We start from the raw sequence: 14,673 nt of genomic DNA, 5'->3' as shown, positions 1-14,673 counted from the left end.
GTAACTAAACTATCATTATTATTTAATTTCAGTCATTAGGTTCCTATGAAATGAGTAACAATAAACTTATTGTTAATGTTCATCTTTTCAAAATAAACTATCATGAGTTTTTTCTAAGGATGAAACCACAAACTGATAAATGTGGCTTTAGATCAGAAGGGACAGACAAATGTTCTTATTGAAGAAGGAAAAATTGAAATGTTGAGAGTATTTCTTTTGTTTTATGGGCCAGTGGTTACTTAGGTCCAAAGTACAAATGAATTTAGTTAATTAGGTCTAAACAAAAAAATAAGACAAGTGTTAGATAGATAAGGCGCCAAATGTCATCTTCTTAGCAAAACTTGAGGAAAACCTTCTCATCTTATATAAGATTTACAAATTAATTTAGCTGTAGATGACATTCAAAAATCATTAAGGAGGTTGCTGATATTGTTATGCAAAAAGTAGTAAGCGTTTTAACGTCACTTCCTCTTCTTTAATTAAAAGTACATTTGCTTTCTCTTTTCTTCGTATTATACATTTTTGCTTAGATATATTAATGTTTTAATTTGATAAATTAGTGTTTTTTTTATGTATCAATACCAGATTCAATATTCATGCTGATGTTTTAACACAAGAAGAGAAACATTCTATTTTTATTGTATTGATGAGCAAAATAAACACATATATATAGGTGACAATTATTTGAATAGGAAGTAAAAAATTAAAAGATATGTATCACTAATAGATATGCATCACTAGTAGATAAGTGTAATTTTTAACATCATAATCTTTTGAAAATATCAATAATGATTATGTAATAAAAATATATTTAATCGTTGAACATATATAAAATGTAGATATATCAAATGTCTCGTAGCTACACAATAAAATTCTCACAAACTATGTAGATACTACACTATTAACTATTTGATTGTACAATTGAGTTTTTTCTTAAAAGATTGTCCAAAATCAGTAGGCCGAAAATGCCAGTTTATAAACGGTACCAATATCAGCCCAATTAAATGTTGACATGTCAGTAAATACAATAAATATATATTAAAAATGTAAAAGAATTTCGGAAAAAAAAATAGCGACGATTAAGAGAAAACAAAAAAGAAAAAAAATAATAAGTCATTTTAATTTAAAGAAAAAAAGAATAATAAAAAAAACTCCTAAACCCACGTTCATACTCCACGATTTACGATTCGATTCAAATCAATGTCCTAATTTGTGAAACCGTTGTCTTCCACTAAATACGTGATTTAAAACATGCCACAATCTCAAACTGTTTCATCTCCTATTTAACTCTCAATTATCTCTCTCTCTCACTCTTCCTTTCCATCGTTTCTTTTTCTTATAATTTTTTTTTTGGTTAATTCCTTTTTTTTAGAATTCTCAATTGCATCGTAATCTTTTTCCGGTTTTTCATAAATTGAATTGTATGATCATGGGAAAAAATGCCTTATATGCTATTTGTGCCGGTGGCAACAGAAGTTTAGGCACAAACGGAAGCAACTTTGTTTCAGGCTTGAAGAAGACATGCAAAACACATGCATTTAAACCCCCACCGTGATGTAAGAATTAGATTATTGTTTCACTTACTGTTTCTCCCAAGATGTACATCTAAATTGATTCAACAAAGGTTTTTAATAGGTTTGAGCAAATGTTTGAAGCTTCTGCAGGGAATTGACGACAAAGATAAGCATAGAGCCTCCAGATTTTTGTAGGCAATTAGGAATTTTTTGGATGAGAGGAGGAAAATGTATCAAAACTACGGAAGATGCCGAAAAGGTTTGTACCTATCATCAATAATAATTTTGGGTTACATATTCTTATGTGAAAATGAAAATGACTAAAGATTCTATTTATTTAATTTTGACATTAGTTTATTCAAATTAATTTTCACTTTCCATCGTGACTCCGGTTCTTTATGAACTTATCATATGTTTTTTGTGTTCAGGACCAAATCATTACGTGGTAGTGAAAGATAGAGCATTGGAACCGGTGGCTAGCAGCAACTCTTTTTTTTAAAGTGTGCTTATTATGTCTAATAACATGACTCACTCAAATGAGACATTTGTGGTAGCATTCTTAATATGTTGTGATCGTGGAGATGTATGAAGCACATTGTCTCTCAATAATGGATGTATGACATATATTTATATTTTTCTCACCTTCCATTTTTTTATTAATAAGGATAATGCTGAAGAAAGATGGAAGAGTGAAAGCTGAACCATGAAACTAAAACCATCATTGTTAAAAAAAAAAAATCGTTTCATCATTTTTTATTGTTTGGATGATTACAAATTTGCATCATCATATTGTTTTTTGTACATAATCTTTGTAAATTTCTTAATTATACTTTAAAAATTATATATGATATTATTACGTAACTGAAACCAATAAAAATTATGTTTTTTAAAAACAAAAACTGTAAAGAATAAAACATTTGACTCAAATCCGTAGTATATATAGAAAACGAAAGATTTTATTAAAAATGGTTTTACTTTAATCAAATATTCCATAAAATTTAAAATTATTTTTATACTATTAAATCTGATCTCATAAGTTTACCCGTGCATAGCACGGGGCTAATACTAGTCTCCATAATAAATCAAAAGGGAAATGATTACACATATTACAAAACTTTCAACTCCTAGTTCTAGATTCTAGTTATACAGATCTAACATGACTACTTTTAGCCAAAACTTTTTCTAGGTAACATACTTAGACGGAACACTAAATAGATACCACTTAAAATAGCATTTTAATCAAACTTAGTTCTAGTCCTTACATGTACGAAACATGTCTAAACGGCTATCTTCAAGTCGAAGCGAATACGCGAGTTTCTTGTACTCTCCCCAAGTAAACGTTTGGTACAACCGTGGTTGATTCATCATAGTAACCAACGCCGGAAGAGGTCCAATCATCGCTTGAAGCGGTGGTCCGGCAAAGTACGTCGTTGAGAGCCGGCTTTCTTCTCCGGAGGTCAATGCTCTATGCCTTAAACTTATAAATCTTCCGTTCGTCATCACCTTAACATTCACACACCAACTAAATAAGTAAATGACTAGAAAGAATATTTAATTATTATGTGACAAAATAAAAACATGCTTGCTGTTTAGTTTAGGTTCCGTTTTCTCATTTGTTGATTTATAAGTAAAATGGTTATGGTTCAAATCCATACAAAATAACCGAAATAATTAATTGTATATAAAGTAATGGTTTTAGTTTTTTCCCATGGCCATAACAATTTCTTTAACCACCACATATAAAAATGATGTAATAAATAAGAAGAAAATGTAATGGAGAAGACTCAAAGAAAAAGAAGACACCGACCTGTAACAAGTCTCCTACATTGACGCAGAAAGCTGAAGGGTCAGGGGAGACAGGAACCCACATGCCATCTGAATTGGACACCTGGAGTCCTCCTACATCGTTAGATCTAAGAACTGTTAATATCTGAGGGTCGGTGTGTTCACCGAAGCCAACTCTGGTCAGTGACACAGATTTATCAGAGAGTGTGGCTCCACCAAAGAATTGATCCGACGGTGGATAATGATTCACCCTTAAAACGGAGTCACTATCGACGGAGCTGATTAACCTACTGAAGGTGTGAGATGGGACACGAAGTCCCTCAGCCGTCAGATCTAAAATCTCACGAGCCAACTGCTTAACTGCTTCTATGTAACAATTCACTGCCGAGCTGTCAAACATAATACGTCACACATCAGCACGAGATTCATTATTTTTTGGTTACTTATAGACATATACGAAATATATCCACGTTACCTTAATATTTCTACTTTCAGAAAGAAGTTTTTTTTTTTTTCAAAGAAAATAATTGAATAGACAAGAATGAACCATTATTGAGTTAAGTACGAATACATATCCTGTTGAAATATAAGTACGACTACGAACATGTTACTTTAATATCGTTACAGATAATTTCAGATATGGTACTGTGTATATTTTATTTTTAACTAATAGTTTGAATATTATATAAATACTTCATGTCATGTATATCATGTTGATTAGCACTTAGTAGATACACAATTCTTATCCATACACTGTTATTGAGACAGGCTAAGACCCAGAGCTAAGACTATTACATTTTTTAGTTTATTAACTCTGTTACTTTTGGTTTCTCCAGACTTCTAGTTCTGGTTTAAAAGCCTCCCAAAATATATGAAATATATACCTAACTAATTAAAATAAATAAAAGTGGACTGTTTGTTTATAGTATCAAAAATCAATGCTGGCATGAGGTAACTGTCCTCTTTCGCATAGATGTAGACCTACAAGGATTTTTTGTTTTGTTTTTTGTTGTGTGTGCACAAGATGTAGACCTACAAGTTAACAGTTAAACTATATCCCTACAATAAATATATATATAAGCACGCATTAAAAATGAATTAACATAATTACATAAACATGCATTTTGCCTACATTTGTTTTATCATAAAAATCATGTGCATTTATCACCTTAATATTTTTCAAAGATTCTTAGATATACTACTATACTAACTTTTGAATGTATCCAGCTATACATGCAATTACATATTGACATGAAAATGCAACTATATTGTTTCATTAGAATATTAGTCGTTAGGTGTACATGAGATCAAACTCGAACCGTATATACCTACAAGTATAGATATTATATACGTATACCTGAAGGAGAGCTGAGAGCGAAAGGCAGGGTCGTTAGTGTGAAGAAGCAAATACTCGACCTCACCAGTGTCCCCATTAAGCCCGATGTCCCTAAATCCATACCGGAAAGGCTGGTTAACCGGTCGGACCGATTTCTTCTCGTGAGCCGGCTTAGCGAAGAAGTTTATAGACTCTTGCTCCATCCTTGAGATGATAGTTTGGTCTACACCGTGGTTGACCACTTTGAAGAAGCCGAGAGTCTCACAGGCTTTGACTATTTGCATCGACACTCGTGATCTCTCCTGCGACATGTCTATTATTGGTATGTTTTGATCTACGGCCACGATTTTCTGGGACCCTTTCACCATTTTTAGAGAGAAAAAGAGATAGAGAGAGAGAGTGTATGAGAGAAGATGATAAGGAAGAGTTTAGTGTATGTATGTGTAGATATATTTATATTCACACATGAGAAAGAGAGAGAGAGAATTTTTTGGCGAACCAAAATTCACGTGTATGTATTAGGCACCAACGGGTTATATATACTACTTTCTCATGGAATCTTATAAATTTATAAGGAATAAGGTCTAAGGTAGATAGTTAAAGGAAAAGAGAAAAATGCTGATGCTTTGTTCCGATACTAAGACTTAAATAAGATTTTGCTTCTTTTTTTTTTTTACTGATCTTTTGAATTTGGTTGTTTTTTTTTTTTTTTCATGTACAAATTATTTCACTACTGCGACTTTTTTTAGCCATTTAGCTACAACTTTACAGAACAAAATTTACCTTTCTTTTGTTGTTAGAGAGGAAACTAATAGAGTAACTGGTTATCTAAACCAATAATTGATTTGTAAATGATCTGGTATGATATAAACCGGATTATTTAGTATAAAATACATTTTGATGTACAATTGTCGAGGTACATTGAATAAAACAGAGGAAGATATTTTCTAATCTCATCGTAACAAACTTTCTCTTCTATCATGGTATCAGAGCGTTGAATCTCAAAATTCAACTGATTCTTCCATTGTTTCCGGCGAATCTAAGCTCAAAACTTCAATGTCTCTGCTCATCTGAGCTCTTTCTCTTCAATTTCTAAGCTAAATCAAAACTCTACGATGGTTACCACTCGAAAATTGGGTCGTCGCACGGTCAGAGCAACTACATCAGCTCGTCGATCGGTTAATCGCGATGATTCCTCTCCTGAAAGGTTACCGCAAGCTCCAGAAACGTTATCGCAAGCTGTTCAAGCAGCTTCTTTAGCTCAAGCACCTCCGTTGATCCCTCGAGGCTTCATTTCTTTGATCGAGTCTCCGGATAGTATTCATTCTCCGTTCTATCTCACAAATAGCGACAATCCTGGTATTTCTATCATCTCTGATGTTTTAGATGGTACAAACTATGATGATTGGAATATAGCAATGAGAACTGCTCTAGATGCGAAGAACAAACTTGCATTTATTGATGGATCTTTGGTTAGACCTTCTGAAACTGATCCGATGTTTAGGATTTGGTCGCGATGTAACAGTTTAGTGAAATCTTGGCTCCTCCACTCTGTAGCGAAGCAGATCTATAAGAGTATCCTTCGTTTTGATGATGCTTCGGAGATTTGGAAAGACTTGATGACACGGTATCATATCACAAACCTACCAAGATCCTATCAATTATCTCAACAGATTTGGTCTCTCCAACAAGGATCCATGGATCTCTCTACATACTATACAACCTTGAAAACTCTATGGAATGAGTTGGATGGAGCTAATTGTATAAAAACTTGCAGAAAGTGTGATTGTTGTAAGGCGACAGAGCAAAAAGAGGATCATGCTAGAGTGATTAAATTCTTGGCAGGCTTGAATGAGTCTTACTCAGTTGTCAGGAGTCAAATAATCATGAAGAAACATGTTCCAACTTTATCAGAGATTTACAATCTGGTTGATCAAGATCACAGTCAGCGGACAATTTCTCCAGTTCAGAATGTAGTTGCTTTTAATGTAACTTCTTCAGATGTAGTGCAGTCTTCTGTTAATGCTACTTACAAAGCTCAAGGACAGAAGGTGATTTGCTCCCACTGTGGTTATACAGGACATACAGTTGACAAGTGCTACAGGATACATGGTTATCCACTAAGTTTCAAGCACAAGAATAAGAATCAATCGGATAAATCCACTTCTTCTGATCGAGAAATGGTTCCTAGTAAACCGGTTATTGCTCAACTTGCCTTGACAGATTCCACTTCTAATGATCTTCTTACATGCATGGTTAAGACTCTCACTAAAGATCAGATTCAGGGGGTTATTGACTACTTCAACTCTCAGTGTTTGACTACTCAAAATCAAAATTCTTCGTCCTCAGGTGCAACCATCACCGCATTACCTGGTATGGCTTTTTCTAACTCCACATTGAAATTTGTTGGGATGTTAAGAGCTACTGGTAATATTTTATCCTCTGAGTCATGGATCATTGACAGTGGTGCTACACACCATGTTTGTCATGATAAGACTCTATTCTCAAGCCTCTCAGAAACTCTAAATAATTCAGTAACCTTGCCGACTGGTTTTGGAGTTAAGATCACAGGTGTAGGAACAGTAAAGCTGAATGAGTTTCTGTTATTGAATAATGTCCTATATATTCCAGATTTCAGACTAAATCTTCTCAGTATAAGTCAACTAACAAGAGATCTGGGTTGCAGAGTGACATTTGATGAGACTTCTTGTATCATACAGGATCCTATCAAGGGGTTGATGATTGGAGAGGGTGAACAGATTTCAAATCTCTATGTCTTGGACGTTCGAACCATTTCACAACAGTCTTCTCAACAAAAGGAATATTATGCTAATGTTGTTATTGATTCTGGTTTGTGGCACAATAGACTAGGTCATCCATCTGAACATCGTACTGATTTGGTAACAGATGTACTTGGCTTTACACGAAAGAATAAACGAGATTTTCACTGTTCTATTTGTCCAATGGCCAAACAAAAACGTCTTACATTTCCTTCCAACAATAATATTTGTGCATTTGCATTTGAACTTCTGCATATTGATATATGGGGACCATTTGCAACACCAACAGTTGAAAGATACAAACATTTTCTAACCATTGTTGATGATCACACCAGAGTCACTTGGGTTTATTTGTTGAGGAGCAAATCAGATGTGTTGCAGATTTTTCCTGACTTTCTGAAGATGATTGAGGTTCAATATGGTGTTGTTGTCAAAGGTGTAAGATCTGACAATGCACCAGAATTAAAGTTTGTAGAGCTATTCAAGAAGAAAGGGATTCTCTCTTACCACTCTTTTCCAGAGACTCCAGAACAGAACTCGGTAGTAGAACGCAAACACCAACATATATTGAATGTCGCAAGGTCACTTATGTTTCAGGCTCAGATTCCTGATGAGTATTGGGGGGATTGCATTCTCACGGCGGTATTTCTTATCAACAGACTACCTACGCCTCTTCTCAAAGAACAGTCTCCTTATGAAGTTTTGAATTCAAAGAAGCCTGATTACAGTGGTTTGCGTGTTTTTGGATGCCTTTGTTACAGTTCTACATCAACAAAAGGAAGAACCAAATTTCAACCGAGAGCAAAAGCCTGTGTGTTCCTTGGCTATCCTGCAGGTTACAAGGGTTATAAACTTCTGGATTTAGAATCAAATTCCATTCACATATCAAGGAATGTGGTTTTCCATGAGGCTATTTTCCCATTTGCTAAAGGTATTACTGCTTCTCTTACTGATATTTTTGGAAGCATAGATGAGTCTACAACTAGCATTTCTGATAGTATTGACCCTGTAGTTATGAGTGATGAATCTCCTACAGCGTGTCGTAGTGTAGAACCTGTAGTTTTGAGTGATGAATCTCCTACAGTGAATCCTACACGTGTGGAATCTGTGGTTATGAGTGGTGAATCTCCCACTGATACCAACACTGCTTCAGACTCTGCTCCTGTAGATTCAGCTCCAAATATCATTAAAAGTCCAACTAAACGTTTGACTAAAGCTCCTTCCTACCTGCAAGATTACTACTGCAACTTGAATGCTTCAGGAGTGGCATATCCCTTATCAGAATATATGAGCTACAATAAGCTTTATGAGCCTTACAGAGCCTACATTTGTTCTGTTACCAAATATGCTGAACCAAGCTCTTTTTCTCAAGCAAAGAAGTCGGATGATTGGCTTAAAGCCATGAATGCAGAATTACAAGCTTTAGAGAGTACAACTACATGGGATGTTGTTTCTCTGCCCACTGATAAGCATTCTATTGGATGCAAATGGGTTTATAAAGTAAAACTTAATGCTGATGGAAGCCTAGAGCGTTATAAAGCTCGACTAGTGGCTAAAGGTTACACGCAACAAGAAGGGATTGATTTTGTTGATACGTTTTCTCCTGTGGCGAAGATGAAAACAGTGAAGACATTATTGGCTGTTACTGCTGCAAAGAAATGGAGTTTACATCAACTGGATATCTCCAATGCGTTTCTAAATGGAGATCTTGATGAGGAAATTTACATGACATTGCCTCCAGGATATACACCAAAGGAGGGTGAGACGTTGCCTCCCAATGCAGTTTGCAGATTGAAGAAGTCTCTTTATGGACTTAAACAGGCCTCAAGACAGTGGTTCTTAAAATTCAGTTCCACATTGAAGTTTTTGGGATTCAAAAAGTCTCATGCTGACCATACATTATTCACAAGAAACGTTAATGGAAGGTATGTTACTGTACTGGTTTATGTAGATGACATAGTCATTGCTAGTAATGATGATGCAGCAGTGAAAACTTTAAAAGAAGACTTGCAGAGAGCTTTTAAGCTTTGAGATCTTGGTCCATTGCAATATTTCCTTGGACTTGAAATTGCGAGATCAGCCTCTGGAATTGCTATATGTCAGCGTAAGTATGCTTTGGACATCTTGGAAGAAACGGGTTTGTTGGCATGTAAGCCGTCTTCTATCCCTATGGATCCTACTGTTAAGTTGGTACAGGATGGAGATGAACCTGCCTTGACTGATCCTGCTTCTTATCGATGTTTGGTGGGAAAATTGATGTATTTGACTATCACTCGACCTGACATCACTTATGCTGTCAACAAACTATGTCAGTTTACATCGGCACCAAAGGATTCTCACATGAAGGCAGCCTATACTGTATTGCATTACATTAAAGGTACTGTTGGAGAAGGTCTTTTCTACTCTGCAGATTCAGACTTTGTTCTTCAGGGATTCACTGATGCTGATTGGGGATCATGCAAGGACACTAGGAGGTCTACTTCTGGCTACTGTGTGTTTCTCGGCTCCTCCTTAATATCCTGGAAATCTAAGAAACAGCAGGTGGCTTCTCACTCATCTGCTGAGTCCGAGTATCATGCTATGCAGTATGCTGTCAGAGAAATTTCTTGGTTGGTGACCTTATTAGCAGAGTTTCAGGTACGTCAATCAAAACCTGTTGCTTTCTACTGTGACTCTACAGCAGTGATACACATTGCGAATAATTCTGTGTTTCACGAGAGAACAAAGCACATTGAGGTGGATTGTCACATTGTTCGTGATAGAATTGAGAGTGGTTTGATCAAGACTTTCCACATCACTACAAATCAACAATTGGCAGATGTGTTTACTAAACCTCTTTACCCAGCTCAATTCTGGTTTTTCATTGGCATGATGGCACTTAAGTCTATATACTTGCCATCTTGAGGGGGAATAATAGAGTAACTGGTTCTCTAAACCAATAACTGATTTGTAAATGATCTGGTATGATATAAACCGGATCATCTAGTATAAAATATATTTTGATGTACAATTGTCGAAGTACATTGAATAAAATAGAAGAAGATATTTTCTAATCTCATCGTAACAAACTTTCTCTTCTATCAGAAACCTTCATCTGTTATTTAGTTGAATCCTTTTTATTTGCATGTGTATGTATATATATATTTATATATTAGACTTATTCAAATACATTTAAAGACTTATCTCATATGTTATGCTCAATATGAACCCCTAAATTTACATCTAACTTAATACTCGAGATCGTATATTAGAACATTCTAGTAAGTAGTAAATATTGTTTTCATCTCACCTAACATGTTAATATTTTGCCCACACCTTTTCATGTAGAATGGATACTATTCTCCAAAATATTCGTCGTAAACCTCTTTCACATATATTAATTTGTATTCCTCGGGATATTCAGTTGATCGAAGACTTCTTGGCTAAAGTAGAACCCACAAATTCCCAATTTGCAAAAAGAAGTTTGACTTCTTTACTATTTCAATATCCATAATACATTTTTATAGTTTTCTTTTCGGAATCATACTTTCCTCTAGTTAAATTATAACAGACGACAACCTATGTCAGATAATATAATAAACGACCGGCCGGCCGATATAATATTATTCCCAACAAAATCCTTGAATGATTTACAACTCAAAAAAGTAGATATTGGCGCCTTGGCGGTAATATCTTATGACAATGTTATATTCGATTATGAATCATTTTATATTCCGTGGGTTTCTTGAAACTGCAAAGATATTGGTGATTCTTTATATAACCAAGATTTTATAAAAGAAAGTCAAATGCAAACTAGATAAAAATAATACGATGGGTTTGAATGTGGTCGGATGAAGTTAATGGAAACCAGTGGTACATTCCTATATATGGATCGATTATGTGGTGTTTTTTTTTTTTTATATTAGACAAATTTATTGACCACCAACTGCTACATTTATATACATTGGGTTCAGCTTTGTAGCCAGACTTTTATAGATAGCTTAGCTTCGTTGACTTGTATTGTATTAATTTCAAAGTATAGTCCATTTATAATTGTTCGGATGGAATGGAAGTAGTGGATTTAAAGATGAGATCGGCATGGAACCTATGTGATCGGTATGAGGTAAATGCATTATTAAAATTAAATATAGAAATGACTAAAAATGGAAGAAAAATAAAATAAAACAACAAGAAAAATATATTAACATTTCTCTGTTACATATATTTTATTTAGTTATCTCCTTTATCAAAAATATATTTTATTTATCGATTGCTATATATTTAATATCCCACTGTCAGAATCCAAGCTTTCACATACCACCCCTAAGGGCCTACATGTTCAAGCTCTTTTTAATGATCGTTTTCTCCAAAATTTATATTTTTCCTCAAGAACAGATACTTTGGTTTTGTTCATATTCTAATGTTAAAGGAAGAAAAAATCAATAATAGAATTGTTTAATTATTATATGGTAGGAAGATATATAGCATTATAGAATTTAGGTTTGTGGAACTTTAAGAAGAACAAAGTATAAACTCACTTTATTAGCTTAAAAAACTGACTCAAAACTTAAGCTCTCAAATTCTCAAAACATTACAATTTTTGTGCCATGACTAGACACTTTTATTTATATGAAACACCAATCCTAATCCTAATAGGGAACACCTATGTTTAGATAACTCCTAAACATAATAAATCATTATCTCTTGAACTATGATTCGGTTTAGTATTAGGCTTACTTTCAACTTAAGTTATCTTCAAGTTTATGTGAACGAGGATAATATCGAAATAACTGAATAATTGTAAAAAAAATAAATTGGATAAAGATTTTATAAATTAATGATAAAATAACTGAAATATTAGTTAAATTAATCACGTTTTTGAAATTAATTAGATCTTTATTACGTTAGTGGTATATAACGAAATCACTTTTCATTGATAAATATTTTGAATGATAAATAAATATTGGAATGATACAATAAATATTTTCAATTTTATAGTATTATTAAGAATAAATATTGTTTCAAATATATTCCAGTTTAGCTGGTAATTGTATCTTCTATTCATTAAAAACTGCAAAATATCATGTTTGATCTGAACTTTAAAGCTTACCCTTCACTACATTTAGCATATAAACAAATTGTAGTAGATTCTGCAAAAATACGTCCTATAATCCTTTTAATGCACCCAAACATCCTATAATCCTCTGACCATTAAATGCACGAGTTCAAATTCTCTGCAAAAACCCATCCAATTAAACGACCTTTTTTGTTACCATTAAATGTACAAGTTCAAATTCTATGAATGTATGTATATTGAATGTGTTGTAACTTGAATGTCATTGGACTGTGTGTCAGTTGATTCATTATAAACTTTCTGGAACATTTATTCCCATTTTTGCAAAATGTAAGAAATAATTATAATTATTTTGAGGAGGAGCACCTAAGAATCCACATATACTATAAATGAGAAATGCTTATAAATAAAGTATGAAACGTTGAGAGTCTAAATCTGATTCTGCAGGAGAGGTGAAGAGGTTAGATGTTAAAATCACAATTACACTTCACTTTCCCTACAATTATTCGATTCACTCTCACGTCAAATCCACATATTATTTGTAGAAAAACATATATATATATATATATATATATAACTTTTCATACCAAAAAAAAGAGAGAACATATAGACACGTTACAAGTAGCAGTTGCACATGGAGTTACGTTGCCATATTTTATTTGTAGTAAAAAATGAGATTTTGATTTTGACCAGTCAAGGAAACTGAATAGTTGAGTGTATCATAACTGTAAACAACTACTACATGGTTTTTTAAAAGATGACTGGTAACATGTGTTATTATTGACTTATGTTGAGTTATAGACTTAACTCAAATTTTATTCAAAAATGTTACCAATCACTAACAAAACTAAATTTTTGAAGTTGAGTTTGAATAATCATGTATTATGATTGATGTACAAGTTTGAGGTATATCTTTTGTAAAATTGTTAACTCAAAAGATTATTCAACATCATTGAAATTTTCATGAGTTAAGACGTGGTAAGTTGAGTTATCTATTTTTTTAATAGGCATAGACCTAAAAATTTATTCTTTTTGTTTTTATTTAATTCATATAGCAATAAAAATAATTTTTACTGTTTTTCTTTTATTTGATAACTTTTTAATTAGTTATTTTATTTCTCCTAAATTATTATTTTTTATTATCATTTGAAATGAAAATAGGCATAGACCTAAAAATGATAAGATTGTAAATATTATGGCATGCATGTAGTTAATTTTTTAATTTGCAATGTAAAAAAGAAATTTAATTAACTTTTTGTATATTAAAATTATTTTATTATTTAAATATTTTATTTATTTTATTTTTTATAATTTTGTGAAATATATTCACTAATATTTTTAATAATTATAATCAAATAATACATACTGTAACATCTACCACAAAAATGTCACCAGTAAATAATTTTGATAAGATTAATAAATCAGATTTTTACAGCGATCTATTACATCAAACTGTTGTTTTTACCACATAACTTTTACTGCAACTTTCATCAAATTTTAATATTTTCTGCAACTCAACTTCAATAAATCATGTTACTGAAATTTACTAAATCATGTTACCAGTCAGAGCCAACAATAGTTCAAATATTTACTGAAATTAAAAAGCGGTTAAATGATTACAAGCAATTGAATGTTAAATTTGTTTTCTTTTTAAAAAAATCTTCCGTTTGTTTGATTGGTACAACTACTTCTAATCAAATATCAAAGCCATTATAATGTATGTAGGGTTTTTCTATACAATAAATTAAACAGGGAGTTGAAATAGTATTTACTTTTGCCACAGTATATAATCAATCAATCATATAGCATAAGTTACAATAATAATAAAAATTAACAATTAAATGGTGATGAATTTTCTCTTTAAAATATACACATTAATATATAAAATATTGCCTACCTACCTAGAAGCGATACATATTAGTAAGATTTAATAATGAAGATATCCACCTTTTTCAAAAAAATATATTAGAATTACGACACAACATGAAACGTTATATAATGAAGCTGATAGAGTCAACCACTAAATGAAATAAAATAAAAAAGAATATCGAGTGTCGAACCAGAAATATCGAGAAGAATACTAATATAGCTATCCAATCTAATTATAAGCACGTTGGTGACTCCTTCCATTTACGTTCTTCACAAAGAAAGATGATGATTGATTAACATTAATAGTAAACCAATCGCACAACCATTTGCATTTTT

General features: G+C 32.7%; 2 protein-coding genes and 1 long non-coding RNA gene across 4 annotated transcripts; 2 read left to right on the top strand and 1 right to left on the bottom strand.

The window, feature by feature from the left end:
- The first annotated feature begins 1,432 nt into the window (after positions 1–1,432).
- On the top strand, positions 1,433–2,352 carry LOC104742305 (uncharacterized). 2 transcript variants are annotated; one of them, XR_760501.3, is made up of 3 exons: positions 1,433–1,556; positions 1,656–1,773; positions 1,943–2,352. It is a non-coding gene; the product is annotated as an uncharacterized LOC104742305 (long non-coding RNA). The 2 variants fall into 2 exon arrangements; XR_015580756.1 differs by having other exon boundaries at positions 1,665–1,773; positions 1,943–2,194.
- Positions 2,307–5,144, bottom strand: LOC104743933 (gibberellin 2-beta-dioxygenase 4). Its single transcript, XM_087485897.1, has 3 exons — positions 4,657–5,144; positions 3,322–3,688; positions 2,307–3,017 (listed from the first exon to the last, which is right to left on the bottom strand). The coding sequence occupies exons 1-3, from the start codon at positions 5,001–5,003 to the stop codon at positions 2,766–2,768; spliced, it is 966 nt and encodes a 321-aa protein (XP_087342023.1). The 5' UTR covers positions 5,004–5,144; the 3' UTR covers positions 2,307–2,765.
- A 606-nt stretch (positions 5,145–5,750) lies between these two features.
- On the top strand, positions 5,751–7,390 carry LOC147928694 (uncharacterized). The gene is made up of 2 exons (XM_087482934.1): positions 5,751–7,008; positions 7,356–7,390. The coding sequence occupies exons 1-2, from the start codon at positions 5,751–5,753 to the stop codon at positions 7,388–7,390; spliced, it is 1,293 nt and encodes a 430-aa protein (XP_087339060.1).
- Positions 7,391–14,673: the final 7,283 nt, after the last annotated feature.

Source organism: Camelina sativa, chromosome 14, assembly GCF_030686135.1.
Source record: "Camelina sativa cultivar CO46 ecotype springtype chromosome 14, ASM3068613v1".
Classification (NCBI taxonomy): domain Eukaryota; kingdom Viridiplantae; phylum Streptophyta; class Magnoliopsida; order Brassicales; family Brassicaceae; genus Camelina; species Camelina sativa.
Note: the sequence above shows the minus strand (reverse complement) of the source record. Positions and strands in the feature narration are given on the sequence as shown.